Consider the following 14,760-nt stretch of genomic DNA (forward strand, 5'->3'; position numbering starts at 1 on the left):
AGATGTACTGTTTGGATTCTTTACATACAATAGAAATAAGCGGAATCATTTTTATGTAATTAATTTCATTATTCTTTTGGACAAATTTCATATACACAAATGTAAATTTACAAACATTTTCGTACCCTACAAAAAGAAATTGAACTGTATTTTAAGACGGTTAAATGCTCTACTAACAAAAAAGCTGTTAGAATTGTAAGTATATGCATGTCCCTTAAGGTCCTTGTGTAATTGTAATGTGATATTGTACCCCCTAGCTCGATTGTCTACTAGTTGTAATCTATGTATGCTTGTGTTCCCTCATGTGCTTTATGTATTGATTTGATATTAATAAAAAATAAAAAAAATGGAACCATTTCCCTGTTTGACCGCTAGGTTTTATGGGTATTTTGACACCAGCACTGTGTGGCTCTATTGAAGAATAGCTACTGTTGACCTATCTCCAGGATCCGAACTTCAGTTTGCCTCCAGAAAAATGCAGTTTGCCCGAACAGCCCCTCAAAAAAAATCACACAATTCAAAAACGTGCTCATAATATATGCACGAACTCTACCGAACTATTTCGGCTGTGAAGCATGTGGACGCCTTAACCCTATCAAGGTGTATATCAATTTAACCTAACATGTTTTCCTTGTTCTTTCTCGCTGATATGAAAGATAAGGTCCTTATATGCTTCCAAAACCATACCGCAAAGCGATGGATGTTAATGTTTAGACCGAACCCCTGGGATCTTAACAAAACTCCCCCCCGACTAAAGAAGTATTTGTTTAATGACTCTTATGTGTCATTTAATGGAACTGAGAGACATGATCAAGAGCTATAGTGATGTGCTTCAAATTGCACCGAATTGTTAGAACATGTTGAGACATGTTATGAATCCCATTTTGTAAAAAAGAAAATTGAAATGGCAATATTTTCAACCAAAGTAGTTTCCTATGATGTCCCGGCTGCTGATTGGCTACAGAGGACAGACAACAACCAATGGGAGGGTGACTTTGTTAACCAATGAGAGAGACGTTTTGATGGAGTTTAAACCAATGGTCTCACGAGTTTCTAGTTCTCAACCAACCGGATTTATAAATGGTTAGTTGACGTCATGGGGAAATATAACGTTTAACTCACTTCCCCAGTTATCGTTATTCGTGGTGTGTGTCTGGAGGAAACGGAGTCACTTTAATTACGTTCAGTTTTGGAATAATCCAGCAGTTACCAATCGGTAAGTAACTTTTGCGGTTTTGGTAGTTTTCGTCTTACCAATCACAAATATTTGAAGTTGACGGTCTTCAATATGGAACAATAGAATCTGAGATGGCTGGAGGCTAAGCATACTTGGTTGTCTACAGTACTGTAGGTAAATTACGTTAATTGGTTTATTGCATTTTCTCGAATGTGACTTTCGATTCAAGCAGGCGCGTGAGTTTTAATGAACGTTAGCTAGCAACATGCCATATAGCAACGTTAACGTTAGCCTTGGTGCTAATGCGCTTGGTTGGTTAGTATTCGATCAGTGTTGTAGCTTTACGTTTACGTTACAGTAAGTGTTTGCGTCTTGTTGGCGTCATACCCACAATGACTCGTTAAATTGATAGCAAAACGTTCTTGACGTGTGTTTTACACCTAGCTATAGCGTTTGCCCGCTCAAACGAACAAAGTAAATACGAAATGTTGGAGGCAACAAGTTAAGGCGGGGAGGTTTGTTCATAATCAAGCGCGCTGCTGGGACCAAGACTCTTCTCCGAGCGGTACCTAGGGGCGGGGGAGAATTCAAATTAACGATTGTTACAATGTTGCTCAATTGTTGCAAGCTTAGCAACAATCGTCACTACCTAGCAAAGGTGACGAACAATTTTAAGCGTTTTCGGCTGCAACATTTGAGCTGTTGGTTTGAGGCAACTGAACTTGCAGCATATATCCCAAGCTCTTAGATGTTGTGCCTCGTTTTGAAAAGCTATTTCAAATCCGTATTGCCCTCTTCAAATCCCAGACGGACCATAATCGCCGTTATTTAAATTTTCTAGTAAAATGGCTCGTACCAAGCAGACCGCCCGCAAGTCCACCGGAGGAAAGGCGCCAAGAAAGCAGCTCGCCACAAAGGCAGCCAGGAAAAGCGCGCCATCCACCGGAGGAGTAAAGAAACCCCATCGTTACAGGTACTGGGAGCAGTGCAACCGGTTTTCCAACATTATTTTGTTTACTTTGTCTAGATTGAACCTGCAGATGTGTCAGTAACAGTTCTAGTTTCACACATTTTTAGGATTAATATCTAATTAACCAATCTAACACTACTGTTTTTATTCCCCAGGCCAGGAACCGTGGCTCTGCGTGAGATCCGTCGTTACCAGAAGTCAACTGAGCTGCTGATCCGCAAGCTGCCCTTCCAGCGCCTGGTGAGAGAAATCGCCCAGGACTTCAAGACAGACCTGCGTTTCCAGAGTGCTGCCATTGGAGCTCTTCAGGTAAGATCCATGCGGACTGCTGCTATCACACTAATAGTATGAGGGCTATTGGACAGGGCACACTGGAAAGATATATATATTTTTTTTATTATTCCCATTTTTTGTGATTTCCAACTTTTCTTCTCAACAACAGGAGGCCAGCGAAGCATACCTGGTGGGTCTGTTCGAGGACACCAACCTGTGTGCCATCCACGCCAAGCGTGTCACCATCATGCCCAAAGACATCCAGCTGGCCCGGAGGATAAGGGGAGAGCGAGCTTAAATGGCATTCAACTGCCTGCTCCAGACATAATCCTATTTATCTTACTTAACAATTTCATATGTTTTATTTCCTGTTTTTTTTGTTGTGTATTTTACAATGATAAGAGATGAGTCATTCCACAAACCTCAATTCAGATCTGGCCAATGACAGAGGAATTTGGGAATATCTGCTTCAATTGCAAATGAGGCTTGTTTTTACATTGAGTAGAGGATAGTGTATTACATTACTGTATTGACTGTTCAGTCAGATGCCCTCTTCAAATGTTAACTGTCTCATTTTGGATCCTGGTGGATAGTATAGGCTCCAGATGAGGTTGGAGCTCTTGCTTGTGGGGGGGGTGGAGATGTCTGAATTCTTCTCAGCTGCCAGGGGAAGGAATGGTCTGGGTCCTTCATCAATTTCCACCCTTTGTCTGTCAGCATGTCTTGCACAACACCTCACTACTACACAGTGGTGTTGGGATTTACCTCTTGACACTGTCTGGGATGGCCAGGAGCACGACAAAGCCCCCTGTATATTCTGACCTGCTTTTTACATGTTATTTTCCCAACATACAAAACCTTGGCAGCTACATTTAATACTATTTATGGAAGCGTTGTCGCATTGTAGTCTTTCTATTAAATGTCTTTATGAATAAATGCTCATGTGTTTGTGGTTCTTGTTCTGAGGATAATGTCTCTAGCCACTAGGGGCTTTTACATTTGGTTTTCACACTTGAGTTTTTCAAAGCACGTGTTTATTCAATCACCACAACATTTTGATGTTTGGCACATATCCAGTTGTCAAGGGGTTTCTTTTCATACGAACCACTCCGTGTGCTTGAAACCAATAGCTGTGGAATTTGGGGAAAAAAATCTGATTTTGAAATGTGACTGGAATGGGATTTGAATTGAAAGACTATCCCAATATTTCAAATGTTTATGGTCTTGATGGCATCCCACAACAGGAACTGCTCATACCAGAGATTTTAATTATCTTCAATTATACTCACCGATTCGGTTGACGATCTCCTCACATTCTTTGACCGCACTGGCTCTAAGCACCACGCAGCAGAATCCTGTTGACTGAGGAGTTTCTGGGGATTCTCTGAAAATGGAGCCAATTACACATTCTGACATCTGCTCTCAGGCAAAGGTGCTGTAGCAGCTCAAGATGCTTCATCGCTGCTGTTAATGGTTTTCTCCAGAGGCGCGCCTTAGACCAGCATCTGCAACCTCATTGAATTTCTAAGAACTGTTCTCTATTTCCCCTCCTGAATGTTATTGTTAGGATGGGGATAATGTAAACTGATCCTAAATCTGGTTACGGGCATTTTATAGATGGGGAGGTGTGAGCGACAGGAAAATAGGATGCTGCTACTCTTCCTGTCCCGTTATTTGGTCTACTGTACAATGAATAACTCAAGTGTGTGTGCTTTTGCACAAACTGTTAAAATGTCTTACGGTTGTAATGTTTGTAAATATTGGAATATCTGCAATGGTGAGAAGGCCTGGGACTATTCTCTGATATATATATAATGGCTGATCATTTAAAAAAAACTCATACTCACACTACGCAGAAGGCAAAGATGGTATAGTCTGGCTGGCCAAACCGCCCTACACATGAGATCTCTGGATAATGATGCTGGAACAACTCCTAAACATAACACACAAGGGGGAAAATTGTGTGAATTTCAACCAACAACCCTATATAATAATTTTGATCCGCTGGAAAACACCTGTTTAGCCAACGTGTGACATGTTCCAGTTACTCACTGTCATATTGGATTTCTCAGTGCAGATCAAGTGGGTTTCCTTAAGGTCTAAAAGTACTTCCTGTTGGGAAAGTGAGAGGATATGTTAGTAGTCAGATTACAACAAACTCTAGTCAGGTCAGCATGTCTCTATTTGTCAGTACCATGCTGGGCTGGTTTTGCTGTATGACCAGGGGGATTCCATTTTGAAGCACCTCCTTGCCTCCATACTGTCAAGAAAATATATAAAACATAAACACAGTCACACACAATAACCACAAGTACACAACAAACCACAATTGATGTGCAAATAGTACGAAATAAAAATCTCAAACAGCGAAGCATTAAGACAATACACACCAACATGTAATTATAATGTTCAAATAACATATCTACCATTCCAATGTTTGTCTTTCCCAAGAACTGCACAATGTACACAATTCTGTGGGGGGAGAGGGGTTTAGTGCCTCAGATTAGGTAAACATGCCTGTGTACTATTTTAATATAAGAGATTAGAAACAGATTTCAGTGTGAAACTACAAATAGCCCTACAACCTGAACACTGTAGATCTGAATGGATAGGATTGGTATAAGCAATATGATAGTGCCCAATAATGTAAATTTTCATTAGATGACTAACAGCCACTGCTGACGACATCGCACCTCCATCTTGAACTCCCCCACTGTTGCAAAAAATATTTTGGAAGCTATAGAAATGCATTTATTAATGTCTATGTTTGTTTTCGTTAAATGTATTCTATTACAAATGAATGCACATTTAATTAATTATATTATGTGAGCTAAGAATAAAAACATGAAAAAATACTTTTTTCCTTAAAGTAACATTTGCAGAAAGTACTAATGTTACTGTCCCCACAAAAAATACTAAATACATGTAATTTTGTCCTTGAAACATTTCATTGAAATTCTGTAGAATTCCATTCATTCCTATGGAGGACTGCTTCTTCTGGGGAGTGCCAATATTGCCGACCGGTGGCTTCAAAGCCTCTCATTGTCCAATACATAGCAATCCAGGGTTTATATACATCATTGGTAATAACACCAAATTGCTTTCTTATTAGCAGGCTGCAAACCAATAACAGATGCATTACCGCAACAACAATCGCTCAGACTTGCCTTCCCTCTTTGAGGCACTGAGAGGGTGTGGGCCTCTGGCCCTGATTGGTGGGTTCTTGGGAGGAAGGGGAGGGGCCTAGCTGCAGGGCGGGGTTCTCTTCTCTGAGAGCTCTTAGGAGTTTGATGATGGGGCGATATACACCCCCGTCCTGCACACACCACCGTAACACACGCAGGGACAGGGGATGCCCCTTAAGCCCTGAGAGGACCACACCTGCCTGAGAACACAAACACACAAAAGCACAATGTCTCAATTAAATATTCAAACAGAAAAACGCCTTGTACAGCATATTAAAAAAATATATTGTTTGATTAAGGTGTGGCTGTATACAGCACCAATCATAAGATTGGACACACCTAGTCATTCAAGGGTTTTTCTATATTTGTACTATTTTCTATCTTGTAGAATAATAGTAAAGACATCAAAACTATGAATAACACGTTGAATCATGTAGTAACCAAAAAAGTGTTAAACAAATCAAAATATATTTTATATTTGAGATTCTTCAAAGTAACCACCCTTTGCATTGATTACAGCTTTGCACACTCTTGGCATTCTCTCAACCAGCTTCATGAGGTAGTCACCTGGAATGCATTTCAATTAACAGGTGTGACTTGTTAAAAGATTATTTGTAGAATAGATTTCCTTCTTAATGCGTTTGAGCCAATCAATTGTGTTGTGAGAAGGTAGGGTGGTATACAGAAGATAGCCCTATTTGGTAAAAGACCAAGTCTATATTATGGCAAGAACAACTAAAATAAGTAAAAAGAAACAACGGTCTATCATTACTTTCAGACATGAAGGTCAGTCAATCCGGAAAATGTCAAGAACTTTGAAAGTTTCTTAAAGTGCAGTCGCAAAAACCATCAAGCGCTATGATGAAACTGGCTCTCATGAGGACCGCCACAGGAAAGGAAGACCCAGAGTAACCTCTGCTGCAGAGGATAAGTTCATTAGAGTTACCAGCCTCAGAAAATGCAACCCAAATAAATGCTTCACAGAGTTCAAGTAACAGACACATCTCAACATCAACTGTTCAGAGGAGACTGCGTGAATCAGGCCTTCATGGTCGAATTGCTGCAAAGAAACCACTACTAAAGGAAACCAATAAGAAGAGACTGGGCCATGGGCCATGAAACACCGGTGGACCGGTGGAAATCTGACCTTTGGTCTGATAAGTCCAAATGTTATATGTTTGGTTCCAACCGCTGTGTCTTTGTGAGACGCAGAATAGGTGAACAGATTATCTCTGCATGTGTGGATCCAGCAGTGAAGCATGGAGGAGGTGTGATGGTGTGGGGATACTTTGCTGGTGACACTGTCTGTGATTTATTTAGAATTCAAGGCACACTTAACCAGCATGGCTATCATAGCATTCTGCAGCAATACGCCATCCCATCTGATTTGTGCTTAGTGGGACTATCTTTTGTTTTTCAACAGGGCAATGACCCAAAACACACCTCCAGGCTGTGTAAGGGCTATTTGACCAAGAAGGAGAGTGATGGAGTGCTGCATCAGATGACCTGGCCTCCACAATCACCCGACCTCAACCCAATTGAGATGGTTTGGGATGAGTTGAACCGCAAAGTGAAGGAAAAGCAGCCAACAAGTGCTGAGCATGTGTGGGAACTCCTTCAAGACTGTTGGAAAAGCATTGCAGGTGAAGCTGGTTGAGAGAATGGCAAGAGTGTTCAAAGTTGTCATCAAAGCAAAGGCCGGCTAATTTGAAGAATCCCGAATAAAACATTTTTTTGTGGTTTTTTGTGGTTACTATATGATTCCATATATGTTATTTCACAGTTTTGATGTCTTCACTAAAAAGTAAAAATAAAGAAAAATGAGTAGGTGTGTCCAAACTTTTGACTGGTACAGTATATATATACAGTTGCAGTCGGAGGTTTACATACACTTAGGTCGGAGTCATTAAAACTTGTTTTTCAACCACTCCAAAAATTTCTTGTAAAGAAACTATAGTTTTGGCAAGTCGGTTAGGACATCTACTTTGTGCATGACACAAGTAATTTTTCCAACAATTGTTTACAGACAGATTATTTCACATAATTCACTGTACCACAATTCCAGTGGGACAGAAGTTTGCATACACAAAGTTGACTGTGCCTTTAAACAGCTTGGAAAATTCCAGAAAATTATGTCATGACTTTAGAAGCTTCTGATAGGCCAATTGACATAATTTGAGTCAATTGGAGGTGTTCCTGTGTATGTATTTCAAGGCCTACCTTCAAACTCAGTGCCTCTTTGCTTGACATCATGGGAAAATCAAAAGAAATCTGCCAAGACCTCAGAAAACAATTGTAGACCTCCACAAGCATGGTCAATCCTTGGGAGCAATTTCCAAACGCCTGAAGATACCACGTTCATATGTACAAACAATAGTACGCAAGTATAAACACCATGGGACCATGCAGCCGTCATACCGCTCAGGAAGGAGACGCGTTCTGTCTCCTAAAGATGAACGTACTTTGGTGCGAAAAGTGCAAATCAATCCCAGAACAACAGCAATTGACCTTGTGAAGATGCTGGAGGAAACAGGTACAAAAGTATCTATATCCACAGTAAAACAAGTTCTATATCGACATAACCTGAAAGGCTGCTCAGCAAGGAAGAAGCCACTGCTCCAAAACACCATAAAAAAGCCAGATTACGGTTTGCAACTGCACATGGGGACAAAGATCATACTTTTTGGAGAAATGTCCTCTGGTCTGATGAACCAAAAATTGAACTGTTTGGCCATATTGACCATCGTTATGTTTGGAGGAAAAAGGGGGAGGCTTGCAAGCCGAAGAACACCATCCAAACCGTGAATCACGGGGGTGGCAGCATCATGTTGTGGGGGTGCTTTGCTGCAGGAGGGACTGGTGCACTTCACAAAATAGATGACATCACGAGGAAGGAAAATTATGTGGATATATTGAAGTAACATCTCAAGTCATCAGTCAGGAAGTTAAAGCTTGGTTTCAAATGGGTCTTCCAAATGGAGAATGAACCCAAGCATACTTCCAAAGTTGTGGCAAAATGGCTTAAGTACAACAAAGTCAAGGTATTGGATTGGCCACAAAGCCCTGACCTCAATCATATAGCAAATTTGTGGGCAGAACTGAAAAAGCGTGTGTGAGCAATGAGGCCTACAAACCTGACTCAGTTTACAACGGGCCAAAATTCACCCAACTTATTGTGGGAAGCTTGTGGAAGGCTACCCGAAATGTTTGACCCAAGTTAAACAATTTAAAGGCAATGCTACCAAATACTAATTGAGTGTATGTAAACTTCTGACCCACTGGGAATGTGATGAAAGAAATAAAAGCTGAAATAAATCATCCTCTCTACTATTATTCTGACATTTCACATTCTTAAAATAAAGTGGTCATCCTAACTGACCTAAAACAGGGATTTTTTTACTAGGATTAAATGTCAGGAATTGTGAATGTAAACTTCCGACTTCAACTGTATATGTATACAGTATGTGATAACCAATGTGATAATTTGCTTGTTTTTGTTGTTCTCCAAATAGCATTTTAGGGTTTTTAAATTGTTTAGAAATGCAGTAAATGAGCTTCAACTTTCTTCAAAGTTCCCCAGGAACAGTGGAAGAAAAATAGCCCCATATACTGTACTGTAGTGCCTTCAGAAAGTATTCACACATTTTGTTGGTTACAAGGTGGGATTTAAATGGATTTAATTGTAATTTTTTGTCATCAATTCACACAAAATACTCTGTAATGTCAAAGAAGAAAAATTCTAACATTTGTTATAAAAAAAAAATGTCTTTCTGGCTAAGTCTCTAAGAGCTTTGCACACCTGGATTGTGCAATATTTGCACATTGATATTTTTTAATTCTTCAAGCTCTGTCAAGTTGGTTGATGGTTATTGCTATAAAGCCATTTTCAAGTCTTGCCATAGATTTTCAAGCTGATTTAAGTCAAAACTGTAACTAAGCCACTCAGGAACATTCAATGTTGTCTTGGTAAGCAACTCCAGTGTATATTTGGCCTTGTATTTTAGGTTATTGTCCCGCTGAAAGGTTTTCCTTTAGGATTTTGCCTGTGCTTAGCATTATTCTGTTTCTTTTTATTCTAAAAAACTCCCTAGTCCTTGCCGATGAAAAGCATACCCATAACATGATGCAGCCACCACCATGCTTGAAAATATGAATAGTAGTACTCAGTGATGTGTTGTGTGGATTTGCCCCAAATATAACGTTTTGTATTCAGGACATAAAGGTAATTTCTTTGCCACATTTTTCTGCAGTTTTACTTTAGTGCCTTATTGCAAACAGGATGCATGTTTTGGAATATTTTTGGGGAATATTTGTGTTCTGTACAGGCTTTCTTCTTTTCATTCTATCATTTAGGTTAGTATTGTGGAGTAACTACAATGTTGTTGATCCATCATCAGTTTCCTCACAGCAATTAAACTCTAACTGTTTTAAAGTCACCATTGGCCTCATGGTGAAATCCCTGAGCGGTTTCTTTCCCCTCCGGCAACTGAGTTAGGAAGGATGCCCGTATCTTTGTAGTGACTGTGTATTGATACACCATCCAAAGTGTAATTAATAATTTTGCCATAAACAAAGGGATATTCAATATCTTTTTGATTTAATTTTTTAACCATTTACCAATTTGTGCCCTTCTTTGCGCTGGTCTCTGTGGTTGAATCTGTGTTTGAAATGAACTGCTTGACTAATTATTTTTTATACCTTGTCGGATGATTTTGCATGGTCCTGAGGAGCAGCTGACTAAAAAGCAGGTGTGTTAGATTAGGGCTGGAGCCATTTTCTTTGTAAAGGTCTCCTTACCTGTCCATTGCAGGCATTCCGTAAGGAGACTCCGTTGATCTCATCAATGATGTCACCTGGATGTACACACTTGTCCACCTGAGCCTGGCTACCTGGCAACAGTTTCAAGACAAAGACACGGCCACTGAGATACCTGGGGGAAGAGAGAGAGAGAGAGAGAGAGGTGGGATAGAGAGAGAGGTGGGAGAGAGAGAGGTGGGAGAGAGAGAGAGAGGTGGGAGAGAGAGAGAGGTGGGAGAGAGAGAGAGAGGAGAGAGAGAGAGGTGGGAGAGAGAGAGAGAGAGGTGAGAGAGAGAGAGAGAGAGGTGTGAGAGAGAGAGAGAGAGAGAGAGGTGACTGTGTATTATGAGGAAGGATACAAGCACTGCCACTTACCTGAGCACCATCCCTAGCTCACGACAGGGTACTGCCTCATACATATCACACACCTGGAAAACACAGACATAGTCCTCACTTCAATAGGCAAAATATACACTGACTAACTATGAGGCAGGGAGGTCATACATAGATCTGAGATTGTACAGGGCTCATTTCAATATCTTACCGGTAGAAGCCAGCTCTCATCCAGAAAACTGCAGTTCTTAAGTGAAAATGCAGACATTTTGCTGATGTGAGCAGTGACATTCTATGTTTTGAGAACTCTTTGTATTTGCAACATTTTGTTTTAGGCCAACAGTCTAAGCAGAGACTTGCCTCGTGCTTTCTGACACTGTACATCAACCACATCATAGTCAGGCAAACAGGAGAGGGAAGGAAACATTTTGTACCTCCATGTCCAGTTTGAATTCCATTTCTGAGAGGACCATGAGCAGGGACATGAAAGGCTCTTAGAGAGGAAGGATATTTGACTCAGTCATCATGAGTGTTGTTGGACACTTCACAAGTTGAACTTTAATAATGGAACACTGGTCACTTTAATCATGTTTACACACTGCTTTAATCAACTCATATGTACAGTATATACTGTATTCTATTCTACTGTAGTCTTACTTTAGTCAATGTCACTCCAACATTGCTTGTCCTAATATTTATATATTTCTTTATTCCATTGTTTTACTTTAGATTTGGGTGTATTGTTGTGAATTGCTAGATACTACTGCACTGTTGGAGCTAGGAACACAAGCATTTCTCTACACTCGCAATAACATCTGCTAAACATGTGTATGTGACCAATAGAATTTGATTTTATTTGATCTGGTGTGATGAAAATTATTTCCTGATATTAAGGCCAATGCCAACACCAAACATTCAGTGAAAACAAAACAATCAGGAAGAGAAGAAAAGCCTCACCCACAAATTCCTCATTCCTAAGAAGTGAAATAGCTGGGTTGTACCACTGGAAAATAGAAACCAGTAAAACAAGTCAATGATATGATTGCCTATTCAAACATAACTGGAATATAGCTTAATTACTGAACATCAAAGAAATGTAAATTGTAATGTTACAACAATGTAACAACAAGGTATTAGAGCCAATAAGAGTGAGAGATAACAGACCTCTAGTACTTTGGGTGTGTGTAACAGGTGTTTGATGACTCCTTCTAGAACCCTCCGTCTGAGGGCTAGCCTAAGGAGGTAGCGTCCTCGTCCCTGAGCTGACAACAGCTTCCTGCAGGCTAAGGTCTGTTCAACCGCAAGTGACACAGCACTCAGTCTAGAATACACGCACAGGAACACACACACACACACGCACAGGAACACACACACACACACACACACGCACAGGAACACACACACACACGCACAGGAACACACACACACACGCACAGGAACACACACACACACACACACGCACAGGAACACACGCACAGGAACACACACACACACGCACAGGAACACACACACACACACACACACACACACACACACACACACACACACACACACACACACACACACACACACACACACCAGTGAGGGAGCCAAGACAACAACAGGGGGGTTAGTAGTCACTGTATGTTATTTTCTAGAACACCATCTCTAAATGTGCTGTAGGTAGTTTACCTGCCGCAGTTGTCGTGTTGGAGGAGTTGCTCGAAGCATTGCCAGTAGTCCCTGTGTACTAGACCAAGGACTGGCTCTGAGGGAGACACACACTAGTTAGAATGTAGGCAGGCTCTAATGTTCTGTACTCCTGTCTGTATGGCTTTGCTTTGTTATAATACTCACGTTGAAGGCCCTTCCTGAGGGTGAGCTCCAGTAGTTCACAGCAGGAGGAGAGGTGAGGGTTGACATCTGTCACTGTCCCCTCTTCTGACTGCAGGTTCAGGATGCATACTGGACGAGATAAAAATATACACACAATGCAATATATGTGCGCACACATTACATGGGCCACATGGGGTAGATACTGTATGTGCACAGGCGTTGAGGCAACAATGCCTGAATCATAATGGACAGACATAGACACAATAATAGACCATACACAGTCAATTTAGACGTTTTAAATCAATACTTCAAGAGTTCATTTTAACACCATCCCAGATAACATATGGTCCTACTCTACAGAGTCTATAAAGTACTTTGATTATACTGTTACATTTTGAGTGTTAATGCAACACTTTATAATGTAAAAAATGAACACCGCATTAGACTTGCCATTGTTACTCAAATGTAACACTATGGGGTAATTAACACTCACAGTGTTATTTATGTTCAACACTAGTGTTAATCTAGAGTTAACTCCTACTAGTGTTATGCAAAAGCCTTGTTACAGTAAGTGATTTTGGGTGTTGTTTTAACACTATGTGGTGTAACGCCTAATTTGCATATTTCCTATTTTTGCATATTTTCCTATCAATTATTTTATTTTAAAGGCCTATGGCTTCCACCAAATGAGGCGAATGTTATCATTAAAATACTGAGATTTGTCAAGATGTACTCAAGAGAAAGAAAGGATTGGTTCATTTCCCCTCTGTGGTTTAACTTTATGACAATACATTACATATATCACAAGCCCTTACTTTGATGGCCTCATGTTGCCCTAACACAGTGGTGGTGGGAAAATCCTGGTTTACAAATTACAGGCCACATCAGGCCTGCAAGTCACATTATGCTGGCTGACAAAGTGATGTGTAATTCCGTTTTGGAATTTGTATTCACTTACATTCAGATTGACTACCAGGGTTAGGAACTCTGGTAAAAGAGACTACCTAAACCATTTAACCCGGGAAACAAACAGTTCAGTAACAGTGCAATAAATCAAACTAACTGATTGGATTAGTTTAGAATAATGTACGTTGTGCCATTTGTGTAGTATAAAGATTAATCAATCAATGCAAAAAACACAGGTATTAAAAACAATCCCCACCAAAAATCTACCTGCATAGCATACAGGGTAATCAGATAATGATGGGTGTGGATTGGATGGGAATATCTCTGGTTATTGACACCAACACTGGGGTTATTTTAGACCACTGAGTGTTAATTTCACTCTAACAGAGTGAACATTTAACTCCTTAATCAACACTAGAAATCAACACTGTAGGCTTGTGATATATGCACAATACATGGACAAAATATGGCAGATATGTGGGTGGTCTCTTTGCTTTTGCTGTATGGTGATGACTGACAGAGGGCACCTCTTCCACACTTGATGGCCAAGGAGGACCCAGTTACTTGGCAACCTGGAAACATCCCTGCTTTTGTCTATTTGTGTTTTGCATAGTGTCTGATAGGCTTCACCAGCTCTAGATTGCATCAGGTGGTTGAGTGATAGAATAAAATAGAGGTGAAAGGTGCAGTGAAACTGCATGAATGCATCAAAGATGCAGCTCCAATAGTAACATCGGAAAGTGATCCTTCAAGATATTTCATACAGATGATGACATGTCGAACATTCAGAGATAACACATGCTTCACAAAAGATAGACTATGAGGCAATTTTCTGGTAGAAGAATGTACTTATTCTATAGTCCCTGCTGCGGCACATGAGCGTAACCTGAGCCGCCTATGTAGGAGCGTCTGTCTAATGATTGAGCTACACTAGGCTGAGTAAATATCTGCTGATACTCTCGCTCAGCCTATTCCTGTCTGTGTATCTACAAATGAACAATACATAACCCCCATATGCATGTTTCCATTCACTCGGTGTCCATTTGCAGTATGTTCTTACCTTTGAGGGTCACGAGCAGCGGGTCTTTCGGAGGCATAATTAATATTATTAGCGCAGATATAGACGCACTGTACCGCCAGTCATTTAACAACGCGTCATAGCTTGCACACACTTCCGCATGTCTAAAACATACCGAGACACCCTTTCCCTTCGGCTGTTACAGATAGGGAAATGTAAACATGCTATCAATGTCCAAATAGACTACACGAATCCCATTTTGGGGAGGTTGGACTGAAAATATCAG

General features: G+C 40.5%; 2 protein-coding genes across 2 annotated transcripts; one reads left to right on the top strand and one right to left on the bottom strand.

The window, feature by feature from the left end:
- The first annotated feature begins 1,123 nt into the window (after positions 1–1,123).
- Positions 1,124–11,622, top strand: LOC139376650 (histone H3.3A). The gene is made up of 5 exons (XM_071119470.1): positions 1,124–1,216; positions 2,019–2,150; positions 2,303–2,456; positions 2,590–2,787; positions 11,612–11,622. Exons 2-4 carry the CDS (start codon positions 2,023–2,025, stop codon positions 2,716–2,718), a joined length of 411 nt encoding a protein of 136 aa, XP_070975571.1. The 5' UTR covers positions 1,124–1,216; positions 2,019–2,022; the 3' UTR covers positions 2,719–2,787; positions 11,612–11,622.
- Positions 3,394–14,622, bottom strand: LOC139376647 (uncharacterized). The gene is made up of 16 exons (XM_071119465.1): positions 14,517–14,622; positions 12,572–12,679; positions 12,407–12,482; positions 11,900–12,056; positions 11,693–11,738; positions 11,170–11,228; positions 10,947–10,982; positions 10,778–10,830; positions 10,403–10,535; positions 5,588–5,805; positions 4,847–4,892; positions 4,615–4,680; positions 4,473–4,532; positions 4,268–4,353; positions 3,710–3,804; positions 3,394–3,550 (listed from the first exon to the last, which is right to left on the bottom strand). Exons 1-16 carry the CDS (start codon positions 14,551–14,553, stop codon positions 3,516–3,518), a joined length of 1,311 nt encoding a protein of 436 aa, XP_070975566.1. The 5' UTR covers positions 14,554–14,622; the 3' UTR covers positions 3,394–3,515.
- Positions 14,623–14,760: the final 138 nt, after the last annotated feature.

Source organism: Oncorhynchus clarkii, chromosome 20 (assembly GCF_045791955.1).
Source record: "Oncorhynchus clarkii lewisi isolate Uvic-CL-2024 chromosome 20, UVic_Ocla_1.0, whole genome shotgun sequence".
Classification (NCBI taxonomy): domain Eukaryota; kingdom Metazoa; phylum Chordata; class Actinopteri; order Salmoniformes; family Salmonidae; genus Oncorhynchus; species Oncorhynchus clarkii.

Excerpts from the sequence above, each read along its gene's own strand:
- LOC139376650 (XM_071119470.1), top strand. The coding sequence starts at position 2,023 with ATGGCTCGTACCAAGCAGACCGCCCGCAAGTCCACCGGAGGAAAGGCG. Across the intron at positions 2,151-2,302 it reads AAGAAACCCCATCGTTACAG|GCCAGGAACCGTGGCTCTGC; the intron begins GTACTGGGAGCA and ends TTTATTCCCCAG. Across the intron at positions 2,457-2,589 it reads CTGCCATTGGAGCTCTTCAG|GAGGCCAGCGAAGCATACCT; the intron begins GTAAGATCCATG and ends TCTCAACAACAG.
- LOC139376647 (XM_071119465.1), bottom strand. The coding sequence starts at position 14,553 with ATGCCTCCGAAAGACCCGCTGCTCGTGACCCTCAAAG. Across the intron at positions 5,806-10,402 it reads GGAATGCCTGCAATGGACAG|GCAGGTGTGGTCCTCTCAGG; the intron begins GTAAGGAGACCT and ends TTGTGTTCTCAG. Across the intron at positions 4,354-4,472 it reads CTGAGAAATCCAATATGACA|GAGTTGTTCCAGCATCATTA; the intron begins GTGAGTAACTGG and ends TGTTATGTTTAG.